Here is a 16,442-nt window from a genome sequence, read left to right as displayed (position 1 = left end):
AGAGACCACATCAGACAAGATTACCTTGGTGGTCACCCTATGCCAGATTACTAGCAGTGATCACCTCAGTAAAGCAGAAGGTTGCCAGCAGTAATAGAAAGGTCTGGTCAATTTGGAAAGCCTTTACATGGGTATTACATAAGAGCCATAACTGCAATGTCGCGGGCACCAAGATAATGATATTAGTAATAAGTTTCCCCAATACTAAACACAATTTATCAATGAAATAACAGCTTTATATGTTTTGAAAATCCAGCCATTTTCTCCAAATATCAGCTTAAAAGTTCTGAAAATGGGGAGGAGCCTAGCGCTTGACCAAGATGGCCGCGTGAGCCCTGAGCTCCCGCTACCCTCGCGCCCTCCTGCACTTATCCTGTCCTAAATCCTGATTTTCATGCACGGAATCCTGCAGATGAGTCACAGCTGGGGCGACTGACGCTGTCCGGGCGAAGATCGCCCACCGGGGACCGAAGTTGTGCATGGCGGAAGACTGCGGCCTACCTCCGAAGGATGCCAGGGGCTTGCGTTGGCAGGATGCCCGGCCACTAATTGAACAACAGCGGCCCTGGGAGGTGTGAACTGACGGACGGATGCCGCCGCACTTTCACTTTCGCTTTCTCGCCCTTTGTTTGCTCTGGCTTGGGAGCGCTTCACGCATATCCTCCTCTGTCTGGAGGACTTCCACTCGGTCCTGACTGACTGTTGTAGTCCTATTTGACCCTGTTTCCTCTAGCTGCGTGAGGGACGTCCTTTGGCACTTGCTTGTCCTGCTGTTCGGGATGTCGACCAAATCGGAGGCGGACAGGTCGAAGTCTAAGACTACCCGGCGGGGAGGCTATACCCAATCCAACAATATGGATCGTTATGCCCAGCAGAAGGGGTCGCCTGGTGGATCGGGACAGTCGCTGGAAGCGCAGAAGGCCGATTCATCCCCTGCCTCGGAGCTATCGCTGCAAGATATCAAAGGGGCGATAGATGGGATGCAATCTTCGATTGGGCGACAGTTTGAGACCCTGGCGCACAAGGTGGACATGATTCTGATTGATGTCAACTTGATTCGCGCGGACCTGGGCAAAACCAATGAGCGGGTCAAGTCCCTGGACCTCAAGACCACTGGTCTCGCGGACGATGTCTCGGAACTTCAAGCTGAGATTCGTAAGTTACGAACCGCGAGTGACCTCTCCGCCCGCCGGCTCGAGGACTTCGAAGGTCGGGCCCGGCGCAACAATGTGCGCCTTATTGGGGTCCCGGAAACTTCAGAGGATCTCTCCGTGGATTTACTTGTCGAGGATTTGGTGGTGAATCATCTTGCGCCTAAGGGCCTCAGCAAGTTCTTTGCGGTGGAGCGGGCTCACCGAGTGCCTGGAGGACGGCCCAAGGTGGGAGCCCCCCCGCGACCGATTGTTGCCCGGATCTTTAATTTTCGGGATCGAGACGCTATCCTGCAAGCATCGAGGGTGACAAGTCCGGTCCCTTTTCAGAACGCCTCTGTGAGTTTTTATCCTGACTTCACCCAGTTGGTGCAGAAACAGAGGCAGAGTTTCCTGGGGGTGAAGCGGCGGCTCAGAGATATGGACCTGAAGTATGCCATGCTTTTCCCCGCCAGGTTACGTGTGGTGTATGAGGACCGGACTTTCTTCTTCGAATCACCGGACATGGCAGGGGACTGGTTGGATGCGCTCCCTCGGCGGCAGCCCGGCCGGGACAGCGTGGACGGAGCGGAAGGCGATCGTGATAGACAGAAGTGATACCTCCGGTGTTGGCACGTATTGACTCAGCCCCGGACAGTGACTCGCACCTTCCTGCAGTAATGGGAGGGCGGCGGGGGGAAGATAGGAGCTCTTTCCTCCCTTGGGGTACTTTTTGTAGATTTGTTTTTGATAGGGCGACAGGCACACTGCAAGTTGGGGCGGCTTTGTAAGCTGACGCAGGGGTGCAGGGAGGGGGGGGGGGATTTGGGTTGTTGGGGTTGTTGTTGGGGGGTGTGTTTTTCTTCTTGCAAGGCGTAGCAATTGTTGTCAGTATTGTCCGATCGTGGTTCTCCGGGGGGGGTGGGGGTCTTTTTGTGTTTGGGGATGGGGGATAGGGGCTTAAGCATAATCAGCCGGAATGTTAATGGCTTAGGGGATCGTATCAAACGGGGGATAGTCCTGCAATTCTTGAAACGGACCTCGCCAGATGTGGTCCTCCTGCAGGAGACCCATCTTATAGGGAATACGTGTTGTGCACTCAACAGAAAGGGCTATAAATTCATTGCTCACTCGGGGTTCTCCTCGGGCTCCAGGGGTGCGGGCATACTTGTTAGAGCTTCCCTGCCATTCGAGGTTGATTCCACCATTGCTGATGACAGGGGGCGCTTTGTGGCTGTGGCGGGGAGATGGGAGGGCAGAACGTTGGTATTGGTTTCTGTTTATGTCCCTCCTGCCCTGCAGGCCTCCACGTTTGCTGATCTGGGCAAGGCCTTGTTGGAACTCCCCGAAGGGATGCTGGTGGTGGGAGGAGACTTCAATGCGGTTGGTTCTGGAATGCTTGATAGGTGTCCGCCCAGGGACACCGGGGGTGCTCAGAAGTGGCTTCCCTATTTTATAGACACTTTTGGTCTGGTAGACTGTTGGAGGCTACGGCACCCCACTCAGAGACAATATACCTTCCATTCCGGGGCCCACGGGAGTCTCTCCCGGATTGATTACTTGCTCACTCTGGCTGCGCACGCCTCTTTGGTATCTGAAGCTAGGCACCTGGCACGGGGCATTTCTGATCATTCACCGGTGTGGGCCCGTTTGAATATTGGCCGGGTGGCGGGGGGCAGGGTGGCTCCCATTAACCCCTGGTATTTTCGTGACCCCAAGCTGCGCAGTGCGTTGCTGAAGTCAGTTGACCGCTATTTTCAAGAGAATCAGGGTTCAGTTGAATCTGCGGTGTCCTTGTGGGAAGCTTTTAAGACTGTATTGAGGGGGGAGGCCTTTTCCCTGGTAGTGGCCGCCAAGCAGCGGAGAGATGCCGAGGTGACGCAAGTTGAGGACGAGATAGCGGCTTTGGAAGTGGCCTTGGAAGAGGATGTTACACCGGCCACACTGCATAATTTGAGCTTGAAGCAACTGGAATATAGGGATCTGGTGACGAACGCTGCTAAGACCCTTCATAGGGAGCAGCAGGGTCGACTGTATGATGTCGGCGATAAGGCCGGGAAATTGCTGGCGTGGCTGGACAAAAAAGAGCGTGTCAATCGAGTGGTGCCGGAGTTGTCTACGGATGGGGGAGAGGTTGTTACTGACCCTGACGGTATAGTTCAGTGTTTCTCGGACCATTTTCGTACGGTATACACCTCGGTCTCGGATAGGCCGACTGAGGATTCGTGTGACCTGTTGCGGGATATCGCTCTGCCCTTCCTTTCTGCCATTGATAGGGATGACCTCGATGGTGATATAACTGTCGACGAAGTGGCGGGTGCCATCCGCGCGTTGCGCTCCGGTAAGGCTTCGGGCCCAAATGGTTTGCCGGTTGAGCTGTATAAGCTTCATCCGGATAAGTTGGCTCCTCACCTGTGCGCCATGTTCGTGGAGTCGCGGGTGAATGGGTTTCTTCCGCTCGACCAACGGCTGGCGACGATTGTGGTAATACATAAAGACGGTAGGCCCCGTGATAAGTGTGGCTCCTATCGGCCGATATCACTTCTCAATGCCGAGCCGAAAATCCTTGCTAAGCTCCTTGCTAACCGCCTGGTCCGGGTGCTTGGCGACTTGATCCATCCGGATCAGTCGGGCTTTATCCCGCACCGTAACACTGCACTGAATTTTAGACGCCTTCATGGTGTGATTGCCAGGACGGGCACGATGCGGGAGCCGGCTGTTGTGGCGTCCCTCGAAGCCACGATGGCCTTTGATACGGTGGAGTGGGCGTACCTGTGGGCTGTGCTAGCCAAGTTCGGCTTTGGGCCTGGATTTGTGGGCTGGGTGAGGTTGCTCTATGAGGGACCTCTCGCCAGCGTCGTGGTGAACGGGCGGGCGTCGGCACCGTTCGAGCTCGGGAGAGGCACCCGGCAGGGTTGTCCCCTGTCGCCGTTATTGTTCGCTCTTGCTCTTGAGCCGCTGGTGGCGTGGATACGATGGCACCCGGACATACGTGGGATTCGCTGGTCGCCTGACCACGAAGACCGTATTTCACTTTACGCCGACGACATTCTGCTATACCTCGCCTCGCCTAAGAAATCTCTGATAGTGGTTTGTGACGTCTTGACTTCTTTTGGTAGAAACTCTGGTCTTGTCATTAATTGGGGGAAGTCATACTTGTATGTCCTGTGTGGTGATGTCCCGCGCAACTGCCCGCTCCAGATAGCCCAGCAGGGCTTTTTGTATTTGGGGATCTATATTTCCATCGATCCCATTTTGCGATACGAGAAGAACTTGCTCCCTCCCTTGGCGTGTCTGCGGCGGGACGTGGCGGGCTGGCGGCGGTTGCCGCTTTCCCTCCTTGGCCGTGCCGCTCTGTTCAAGATGATGTCTCTTCCCCGTTTCCTCTATGCCCTGCAGAATACTCTTGACTGGGTCCCGGCCAGTTACTTCCGTGAGGTTGAAAGCCACCAGCGCGCGCTATTGTGGGAAGGGCGTCCGCGTATAGCGATTGCTAAGTTGACGCTTCCGTGGTACGACGGGGGTATTGCGCTTCCGGACATCCGACGTTATTACTGGGCCACCCAGTTGAGTGCGATTAACCATGGTGTTTATGGTCCGGCGCTGAGCCCTGGTTTCGCCATGGACCGATGGTTGCTACGTGGGGGTAACTACTCTAGAGCGCTGTATTCGAAGTCGTTAGACTTAACCCTGACGGGGCCCACCAGGGTGGCTGTGCATGTATGGAAGGTTGCGACGGATTCCCTGGGCTGGAGGGGTAAGCTTACCCTCGCCACCCCTCTGTTTGACTCCGATATTCTGGGTAAGCTTTGGCATACAAAAGGGTTTGAGAAATGGGACCTGATCGGCCTATCCAGGGTTGGAGACCTCTTGGTTAAGGGCAGGATAAAATCATTCGAGGAGCTGCAGAAGGAATATGAGCTGGGGAGCACGGAGTTCTTCCGATACGCACAAGTGTTCCACGCCTTGCGGTCAGTTCTTGTAGAAGGGGAGAAGGTGCCTGAGTCCTCTCCGTTAGAGGACCGGATCCTGGATGGCCATATGCCAGAGAGTACGATCTCGCTCATTTATAAGAAACTTATTAACGTTCGGGCAGATCTTCTTCTAGGGTTACGTGCTCAATGGACCAGGGATGGCCTTGAACTAGATGACGAGGACTGGCAGTACGCAGTTTCCTCTCCCAAAGAGGTCGCGATCCCCGCGCGCCTGCGGTTGGTGCAGCTTAAAATACTCCATAGGGTCTACGTGACGGGGCCCAGGCTGGTCCATATGGGTTTTTCTGAGGAGGGCTTATGTAAGAGAGGCTGTGGTATGGTGGGCACCTTCCTACATATTATTTGGGAATGCGGTGCGATTATGGAGTTTTGGAGGCGCATCCACGAGGTGATGGGGGAGGTGACGGGCATCGTCATGCAGCCTGAGGCGCGGTGTTGTCTTCTGAATGTTTGGGGTCCTACTGATCACGACGCGGCACAGACTCAGTGGGTGACCCTGGGTAACATGATTGCCAAGCGCGACATTGCTCGTCTGTGGGGCTCTAATGGGCCTCCTACATTGACAGCATGGATGGAAAACATGGATTGGAGCATGTTTAGGGAGAAGACAGTGTATTGTGCTCGAGGGCGCCCTCGGAAATGGCACTCTGTATGGGGGCGCTGGAACCAGTACAGAGGGGGCATATGCCTGCCCCCGGACCCGGATCCGCCCGAGGAGCAGCTTTCCCCTTAGCTTTCTTTCCGGCTTTGAACTTCTTGCTGATATGTGTATGTTTTCTTGAGTCTCTGACTTCCCCTCCCTTCCCTTACTACAGACCTGTGCCTGTTAGACGAAGTGGGGCTCGCTTCCCCTGATGAGAACCCCTTCTGGTGCTTACAGTACTCATCGCCTTGCTTGTGTTTCGGTTTGGGTTTGTGTTTATTTAAAATAGAACCTTCGATTCTTCTGTCATTGGAATGTTGACGCTAGCATGTGTTGTTTTTTAAAGCTGCTGTACCTCCGGGTTGTCGGCTGAATAGCTATGTCACTGATCTTACAGACTAAAGGTTTTTACAAAAAAAAAAAAAGTTCTGAAAATACACGTTTGTCTCAAATACACACTTTTCAATTTTGTTGTACATTTATTAACTCAACCCAGTAAAAGCTTCTAATTCAGTGGGCCGAGGTGTACACAGTAGAACTACTTACAGGTAGATGGAGAGCTACTAGCCGCTCATGAGATACTCGTTGAAGAAGCCTGATTCACGCCCTCAAAGCAGAGCTGAAGGGAAACAAACTCCCTGTAAACATTGTTAATTGACTTTATCCAAAACCTTGGAAAAGCCTGTACCTTTTGATACGATTATGGTTGTTAAACTTCTCTAGGGATGCAGCCTTCGTCCTCTATACTGTAATTACTGTTTTTTTTCTCCGACAACTCTCCTTTCTTTCTTGTCTGAACCCACCAGTGGAAAAAAAAAATCTAAAGATGGTGGTTGTGCACTGCTGGCATATAGGCTCATAGTCAATGTCATAGTCAGTCATAAAGACTCCGACTAGAGCTGGAGCCCAAACATAAAACTGTAAATTCTAGATCCTAGGCTGCAAAAAAAAGGCACACCAGGTGAATTCAAACTAGGTTTAGGCTGGAAGACAAGTGACATGTAAATCAGGCTGGCAATGCTGCTTGTACTAACATCAAGCTTATGTACAGGACATGCCCAAAACTGCTATACATAACTATGCAATGAGACTTCTGGTGAAACAACTATGATTTATATACCTTGGGAATGTGGATTCTTGTGCACAATATAGAACAGGGGTCGCCAACCTTTTCAGCAATAAGAGCTACTTTTGTTCAATTAAAACCATCCTGAGCTGCTAGAATTAGTGTTGTAATAGTCCCCACATTAGACAAGAATACCTTAGTGGTCACCCTAATCAATATTGCCAGTAGTGATCACCTCATAGCAACCAGCTTGGTTGTCAGCAGTAATGTAAAAAATGCTTTGTCAGTTTGGACTGCCTTTACATGGGTAATACATAATAGTCATAGCAGCTATTCCCCTGGCACCAAGGCAATCATATTAGTAATAGGTCTCCCCCATCACCAGATGAATGATCACTCAAATATCAGCTTTAAATATATTTTGGAAATGCATACATTTTTCTCCAAACATCAGCTTACGGGTTCTGAAAAATACACACTTTTCAATTGTGGTAAATATAAATGTATTCACTCAAGCAAAAGGTTATAATTTAGTAGGCTGGGCTGCAACCAGGAGAGCTACTGAGAGGTAGCAGAGAGCTACCAGCAGTTCACAAGCTACTCATTGGAGAAGCCTGGTATAAGATATTTCAACCCAGCTATTCTAAGTTGCAAACCTTTGAAGGGCACACCAAAGACGTTTTTTCCTGCTTTTCCACAATGCAGACTTAGGCAAAGCAAATTTCCAATTTATGCATCAACTTAGTACTTTTATCAGGCTGAACATGCCTCGATGGGATTTCCGGAAAGTAGTTAATGAATGAACAAAATCACATTAAAATGTTGAAAAAACCCAAATCACATAGAATTGCCAACTAAAGAGTTAAAACTATTCAACTAAAAGACCAATACAGAGTTCTGAATTTAAAGAAACTACTCTAATATTTTAATATTTTCTTCCTTATTTCTCACCTCAGAGCTGTGTAATACAAAATCTAAAACTCTACTGATTTACCTTTACTTGACTTTCCTTATTGTGTAGGGCTTCCTCCAGGTCCCTCTTAGATGACTCAAACATTTTAGTTTGTTCGGTAAGCTCGCTGAACCTTTCACCCCACCCGTCAGCTTCTTGTAGAAGCTAGAGAAAAAGAGGTACATAATATATTCATTACATTGTAAAATCTATAATTACAAAGGCATGTTTAAAGGCAGAGATGATAATCCATTACAAGCAAGGGCCCTGCCCTCGACCCCGCCAACAGCAAGTCTTTGGCCTTTTTACATGTGCATATTCAAACCTCAACAAATGTATTTTAAAATGTTTTATACCCATATAAAGTGTATGTCCATTTCTATGTTTCAGGAGAGGTGTTAGATCATTCATCTCACCTTTTGTTCCCACTCATTAAGGCTTGGAATCCTGAAGCATACTGTAAAACCACATTAGATCCTCGATCTAATGAAAAAATCAAACTAAAACAAACATAATAGAACCCTTGTTCTCAAGGTACCCACATTGTTTGGAGTGTAAATATGGTCTCTAACAAGTCAACTTTCATAGATTAAAAGTTGGCTGAAGGTCAGAACTACAGACACCCTAAAACTGCTCAAAGACTCCATGTTAGGAATACGTTTCAGAAATGTTTATAAGTGTACGATAGTTATGACAAAATCAAATGGGACTTTGGTTTGAACGAGTGGGTTGCTAAGAGGCATCTGGAGTACAGAAAGTATATGGAAGAAAGTACTATAGAAACAAGCATTTGCAATGCAAATAGGTCTTGCATTTGTGAGTTAGAGCTATTGACGTTGTAAATGGCAATGTTTTTTACCTACACGTTTATTTTTGGACTGAATGTATGTAGTGTGCAAAATCCCTTGGAAAGGTCCTGCACTTCGTAATAAATATATTGAAAAAGACGCAAAGTGTGGATTGTGTCAACAATTGTTTGGAAGTGTCGCCACACATGCACACCGTGGTGCTTTACTAATGCGAAACTCATTAATAAAAGTAGTGCTTACAGACTAACCAACGCGATCGGATCGGTGCATGTGAATCCGAATCCCGGCTTCTCTTTCATTTTCTAGACTATTTCACTCACTCTCCTGCGTCTTGGTTATTCTCTAAACACTGGGAGGCAGTGAAGTTTGCCAAGGGGGCGGGGGCGGAGGGGCTTTGGGGGTACATGAAAATGTATTCATTGCCTAGCTGTTAAAGGTCGCCCGGTGCTATTAGTTAAAAGTGTGCAGATTTTATTAAGATATTAAGAGTACTTTACTCGCATCTATGAGAAAATCGACATTAACTAAGCAAAATGCCAGAATGCGTGTCAGTTTTCACAGTGTTTTAGACAGTACTGGTTGCTTAGTTTCATTGCATTAATTTTTGTATTTACTCTTTTACACAGCATCCAAAGTAGGTTACCTAACCCCAAATCCCCGAGTTGTTAAATGACCCATAGAAGGGAATGTTTTACAGTTGAGCAAATGTGTCCAAATGTAATTTTGGTGGTGCCATGGAATGATCAGCCAATGAGGGACTCGATGAGCAGGTATTTACCCACACGTTCAAAACGTACGGTATTGTGGCTGTTTGTTTGTACACAACCACCTCTGTGAATGTGTTTATTAACACAGAGCTCCATCTACCAGACAGTGCTCACAGAGGGGCGACTAAAGCACAGAACAAAATGTATTCATTTATCCTGAGTGTGAAGGCACACGGAAGGCTTAGGTGCCCACCCAGAGAGGCTAGGGATCCCAGCGCTTCTACAGACTCTGCCGTGCTCCTCTGCACCAGCAGGGCACCGCTCAGAATATTCAGCTTCTGCTAAGAATAAGTGAGGGGGGTGAAGTTGGGGCATGCGGGAGTTGCCGGCAGATTTACAGGTTATTGAAAGTGATGATTCTGACATGAGGCAATGGAGACTGACTTTGTCTGTTTGTCTGCACCAGTCTATTTATTTACCATCTACCGGGCTCCCTGTCATGAATCCATTCATCTCTCTTTGTTAGAGGTGCACAAGCCAATATATTAATTAGCAGGTAGAGCCAGCCTAAGATGAGCCAAGCGTATATGAGCCAGTGGACGAGCCGTGAAAATGATCGGCATGTTAATCATAAAGTAAACATGATATAAATGTGCAATAATGTCTCTTCAGAATTATAAAAAAGTGAATTTCTTTAGCGCTTCACCTCAGTACACAAGATTATAGCACTGAATTGACAGGAAGTTATTAAAATTGCTCGTTTTAAGCATGAGTTAAAACACTGCTGCTCCTCCCGCTCGACAACAATGCCATTTGTGAACTAAGAGGCGTCAGTTGCCATGCATACCCCGAATGTTGCCTAAAGTCTTATTATATTTAGAGTAACATTAAAATCTAGTTAATTAAAAAGGAGACGTTTTTGTACAGCACGCATCTTGAACTCGCATATTTCACAGTGGCAATAATAAAGATGAATACGGAAGTGCCGGCAGGCAAGAAAACACGAATAGGAGTGGGGGGGCAGGGGGGTGCGGGGGAGGGTGAGAAGTCACAGACTGAGGGAGGGGGCGGTGGGGTGGGGAGACAGGGAAGAAAATAGTATTAGGAGTAAAGGGGCCAATAGCCATGGAAGGATACAAATGATGAATGAGGAGGGACTAACAAGCCTCTAACCAATCGGAAGGCAGCATTTAAGACAAAAGCCATTGGGCAGAGAGTTGGCGGAGCTTCCACAAAGCTTCCACACTACAGTGTATACTGCATGCCTCGCAAAAGCGATGGCAGCGAATTCACGCTGCAACGCTAGGCGAGACCTAAAAGAAAATAGTGTTATGAGTAAAGGGGCCAATAGCCGTGGAAGGATACAAATGATGAATGAGGAGGGACTAACAAGTCTAAAACCAATCGGAAGGCAGCATTTAAGACAAAAGCCAATGGTCAGAGAGTGGGCGGAGCTTCCACAAAGCTTTCACACTACAGTATATACTGCATGCCTCGCAAAGCGATGGCAGCGTATTCGCGCTGCAACGCTAGGCGAAACCTAAAAAATGGGATATTCTCGAGAATAGAGAAAATAAAGATATTAACCATATGGTATGAAAATGTATGGACACAAAAATGCTTATGAATTAAGACATAAGGAAATTAATTTGTTCATAATTCAGTGTGTGGATATTAGTGGAAAAAAGGTTTCCAGATTCCTCTATTAGAAAAAGGTATCCAATCTGCATTTCAGTTAGAGAGCCAATCGAATCACACTGTACATTTGTATGTGGTATTTGCATACTGCAAATGAAGACAAATGGCAGCGATGTGTCAAAGGGAAAGAAACAGTCTAATACTAATTGCAGAGCAAGTGCGGTTCTGAGAGAGGAAGTGGACAGTCTGTTGTGATGTAGTGCTCTATAAAGAGGTGGGTCTTCAGCTCTTTCCAAAATTAGAGAAGGATTGGGTCAGTCCTGTTGGATAAAGGAATATTGCTCCAGACCCTGGGAGGACACATGGAGAAGGACTGTTGCGTTGTCATTTACTTTTTGCTCTTTGTTATCTTCAGACTGACGGTTGTCTGGAAGTGGGTGTGCTGAGAACCCAGATAGGCTATGTTATGTTAATGGGTTTTATAAAGCGCGACAGCTGCCCAGCAAAGAGGCGTCCCGGCGCTAACAGCAATGAGGTGGACAAGCTCAAGAACGGGCCACACGGTGGCCTACGAAGTGGGAAAGAGAAAGGTTTTGATGGCTTTTCTGAATTCTAGATAATTGTTAAGGTCACGAATGTGGGCAGGTAGCGAGTTCCAAAGAATGGCCACTCTGTGGCGGAAAGAGTATGGGTGCTGGTCATAATGACTAAGTAAATAATGCAGCTGGTACTGAAGATGGTGCAGGCTGGCAGGGGGAACCAATAGAGTACCATGATTCTGAGGATGATGTGATTGTATTTCTTTTTTTTTTTTTTTTTTGAAACCGTTTATTACAAGACTCAAAAATATACAAATATGGGCCTACAACCTTCCGGCCGGCCGCTAGCAATGAAAGGAGCATACGATATACATTTATAAAACACATGGTGCTGCGGCAGAACATGCATAGGAGTTAACATCGTTGCGAGCCACACCATCCAGACCCCACTATACGGTTCCATTTTAAACTTAAAGAACAACAAGTACAAACAAACCCACAAGGCAATCCTCAATCGGAAATAGCAACACGTGCTCCCCTAAAGGGGAAATCCTAGCCATCCATAGAAGTCTCAAGAGGGGAGAGAGACCAGAACTAGGGCTGGGTGAACCCAATGCCCAGGTGCCGGGGGGATGAGTTGGCTAAGGGGACGGGGCCGGCAACGGATCAGGCAATAACGGCGGAGTACAGATTCCCCCGCGGTAGGCGTTCCAGGGGCCCCACACTTTCACCCATGCCCCAGGCTTACCTCTCGCCACATACACCACCTTTTCCCGAAACATGCACCAATCCATATGTTCCTTCCAGGCTGAGACAGTCGGGGGCCTCTGGGATCCCCACAATTGGGCAATATCACGCTTGGCAACCATATACCCCAGGGTCACCCACCACGTCTGCGGCACCGAATAGTCGGTAGGCTCCCACACATTCAACAGGCATCTCCTCGCTTCGGGCAACAGCGCCACATGCGTAACCACTCTCAGCACCTCATGCACACCACGCCAGAACCCCTCCACCTCCAGGCACTCCCACAGGATATGCAGAAAAGTCCCCAACGCACCGCACCCACGCTTACACAAACCGTCCTCAGCATAGCCCATACGCAGGAGCCTTGGCCCCGTCATGTAGACCCTGTGGAGTATCTTGAGCTAGACGAAACGAAGGCGAGCCAGTATGGCCACCTCTTTCGGGGAGGCCACCGCGGAAGTCCAGTCCTCGTCGTCCAGCTCCAGCCTGTCGGCTACCCAAGCCCCACGAAGGGCAGTCAACAAGTCTGAGCGGTCGTTGATCAGTTTTTTGTAGATCAGTGAGATCGTGCTGTCCGGGATGTGTCCATCCAGCACTCTATCCTCCAGGGGGGAACACTCCGGGATGGAGGCAACGTCCGGAAAGACGGAGCCCAGCGCATGACGGACCTGCAAATACCGAAAGTACTCGCTGCCCTGCAACTGAAATTCCGTCTGCAGCATCTCGAACGTTTTAAATCCTCCCCTCGTCCAGAGATCCCCCACTTTGCTAATGCCTATTATGTCCCACTTCTCAAAGCCCTTCGAGGTCCACAAGGAGCCCAACCGCTCAGACGCGTACAGTGGTGACGCCCGGGTCAAACAGTCCTTCCACCCCATAGCTGCATTGGCCGCATGCCACACTCGCACCATGACACGCGTGGGGCCCGTTAGGCAAGCGTCGGGCGCGCTAGAATAGAGCGCTCGATTATGGTCACCACCTGGAAGGAGCATCCTATCCATTTCAAATGCCGGGTTTAAGGCGGGCCCATATAGGCCCTGAATAATCGCAGCTAGCTGGGAGGCCCAATAGTACTGTTTGATATCCGGAAGGGCGATCCCCCCGTCATACCATGGGAGCGTCAGCTTCGCCAGGGCAATACGTGGCCTCCCGTCCCAGAACAGGCGGCGCTGCAAACTCTCCACTTCGCGGAAGTAGCGCGCTGGGACGAGGTCCATAGTGTTCTGCAACGCGTACAGGAAACGCGGCAGCGACATCATTTTAAACAATGCCGCCCGGCCGAGCGGCGAAAGCGGCAAACGCCGCCAGCGCGCGACATCCTCTTTCAGACGCTGGAGGGGGGGAAGCAAGTTCCGATCATACCGAGCCTCCGGGTCCAGAGTAATGAAGACACCCAGGTACCTAAATCCCTGCGGGGCGACCTGGATCGGACAGCCCCGCGGGAGGATAGGAGCCTCCCCGGAGAGAACATACACACACGATTTAGCCCAGTTGATGACAAGACCGAAGTTACGACCGAATGAATGCAAAACATCAACCAGTACTATGAGTGATTTACGTGGGGAAGCTAGGTACAAAAGGATGTCATCAGCGTATAGGGATACGCGGTCCTCATACTCGGGGGTCCAGCGGAGACCACGGATGGAAGGCTCCCACCGCAGCCACTCCGCCAGGGGCTCCAAGGCAAGTGCAAAGAGGAGCGGCGATAAGGGGCAGCCCTGCCGCGTGCCCCGGCCCAGCTCGAACGGAGCCGATACTCTTCCGTTCACCACCACCTGCGCCAATGGGCCCGAATACGGCAATTTGACCCAACTGATGAACCCTGGGCCAAATCCAAACTTCGCAAGCATCGCCCAGATGTATGGCCACTCAAGCGTGTCAAACGCCATGGTGGCGTCTAAGGACGCCAAAATGGCCGGCTCCCGCATAAACGGGACACGTGCGAGCACACTGTGCAAGCGCAGCAGATTAAGGGCTGTGTTGCGATGAGGAATAAAGCCGGACTGGTCCTGATGAACCAAATCGCCCACCACGCCGACCAGCCGATTGGCCAGTACCTTGGCGAGAATCTTGGGCTCCGCATTCAGTAGTGAAATGGGCCGATAGGATGTAACCCGGTCCCGAGGTCTCCCCTCCTTGTGGATGACCACGATTGTAGCCAGACGCTGGTCCAGCGGGAGGGAGCCCACCGAGTGAGCCGCCAGGAACATAGCCCGGAGGTGGGGTGCCAGCGTATCCGGTCGCAACTTGTACAGCTCGATAGGGAGACCATTCGGACCCATGGCCTTGCCGGAAGCGACCGAGCGTATGGCGAGGGCGATTTCGTCGGAGGTGGGAGCGGCGTCCAGCAACACCCTGTCATCCCCGGAAAGGGACGGCAGCGCGATATCCCTGAGCAGGGCACAGGAATCCTCTTCCGAGCAGGGAGACACCGGGGAATACACTCCACGGAAATAATCCGCGAAACAGGAGACGATTTCTTCTGGCTCAGTTACACACACACCATCCGTTTTCTCAATCAGCGGGACCACACGATTCGCTCTCTCTTTTTTGTCCAACCACGCTATCAGTTTACCAGCCTTATCACCCACATCATACAGTCGCCCCTGTTGCTCTCTACTGAGGCCCCTGGCCGCCTCCGTGACGATGGCCCTATAGGCCGCTTGCTTGAGGCGGAGGACATGTAATGCGGCATCCGTCACCCCACCTTCTAAATTACTCTCCAACTCGGCTATTTCAGCCTCCATCCGGGTCACCTCCTCCCGCTCGCGCCTCCGGGCGTGGGAAATAAGGGATAGGGCTTCCCCTCGGAGTACTGCCTTGAAGGCCACAGCGGTACAGCCGAAGGCACGGACCCCACATTCTCATCAAAATATCGCTGAAGGGATTTAATCAATTCAGCGCGAATGGTGGGGTCGCGCAGGTACCAAGGATTGATTGGGACAACCCTACCCTCACCCCTCGGAAAGACATCAAAGTGCAGTAGGAGCGGGGAGTGGTCCGAAATACCCCGTGGCAAATGGCGCACCTCTCCCACCCTCCCAACATAGGCCGCCGGGACAAGGACATAGTCTAGTCGTGAGAGACTACCATGGGCTCCCGAGTGGAAAGTGTACTGCAGCTGCGTGGGGTGTTTTAAACGCCAGCAGTCCACTAACCCAAATGTATCCAAGAGGCCGGGTAGTCACGCCTGTGCCCGGGGGAGGTCCCTAGGGGGGTGACGATCCACAGTCCCAGATACCACCGCATTGAAATCCCCCCCCACAACTAAAAGCCCCCCCGGAAGGCAAAGGAGAAGGCGCCCCAGGTCTGCAAAGGTGGTCGACTGCAGCCCCGGTGGGATGTATACTGACACAAAGACAACCACTTTGCCCTCCAGTCTTCCCACCAAGACCGTGTAACGTCCCCTGTCATCGTGGAGCACCTCATCAATCTCCAACGGGAGCGAGTTCCTCACCATGATGCCCACACCCCTTGAGCCAGACGTGAAGCCCGAGTGAGCCACTAGGCGATAGCCACGCCGATTCATGGCGCAGAAGGAGTTGCCAATGAGGTGTGTCTCCTGCAGAAAGACTACATCGGGCGAGATTCGCTTCAAAAACTGCAGGACCACACCTCGTTTGATCCTGTCCCCCAGTCCATTCACATTCCAAGACAACAAAGTTGATTCCCTACCCCCCATCATACACAGAAGCCATCATTCGTCCCCCGGAGAGCACTGTAGAACTAACACAAAAGTACGTTGGCCTTGTGATAAAAACAAACAACACCCCATCCCTACCCACCCACCCCAACAGAACTCCCCCCTCCCTGCACCCCTGCATGAGCCCGAACAGCCCCCCCAACGTGCAGTGTGCCTGTCGCCCCATATATAGTTAAACTAACTAGCCCCCTAGAGGAGGAGGGAGAACCCCCAACAGACCCAACACAACCTCCATAGGAGGGGAACTTACAAAGACTGACGCAGAATCGAAAGTGGCATCATTTTCGTCCAGAGTGAGGCCCAATGTTAAACCCTCAGTCCTGATCCAGCGTGCCGTCTCCCCCCGCCGCCCCCCCCCCCGCCCCCCCGATCACGATCCCCGGACAGAGTATCCAGCCAGTCCCCGGCCGCTTCGGGACGATCAAAGAAGTGCGTGCGAACATCCACCTCCACTCGCAGCTTGGCTGGGAAGAGCATGGCGTATTTGAGGTTTAGGTCCCGAAGACGGCGTTT

At 50.7% G+C, this 16,442-nt stretch overlaps 1 protein-coding gene across 6 annotated transcripts in view; it reads right to left on the bottom strand.

Annotated features, from left to right (window-relative positions):
• Positions 1-16,442, bottom strand: part of MIA2 (MIA SH3 domain ER export factor 2) — a 635,554-nt gene that overhangs the window by 193,160 nt on the left and 425,952 nt on the right. For all 6 annotated transcript variants that reach the window (XM_085626929.1, XM_085626930.1, XM_085626931.1 and 3 more), the window contains exon 14: positions 7,829-7,951. In XM_085626929.1, coding sequence (XP_085483055.1) covers positions 7,829-7,951 — 123 coding nt within the window. The remainder of the gene's footprint in view (positions 1-7,828; positions 7,952-16,442) is intronic.

Source organism: Triturus cristatus, chromosome 9 (assembly GCF_964204655.1).
Source record: "Triturus cristatus chromosome 9, aTriCri1.1, whole genome shotgun sequence".
NCBI lineage: Eukaryota > Metazoa > Chordata > Amphibia > Caudata > Salamandridae > Triturus > Triturus cristatus.
Note: the sequence above shows the minus strand (reverse complement) of the source record. Positions and strands in the feature narration are given on the sequence as shown.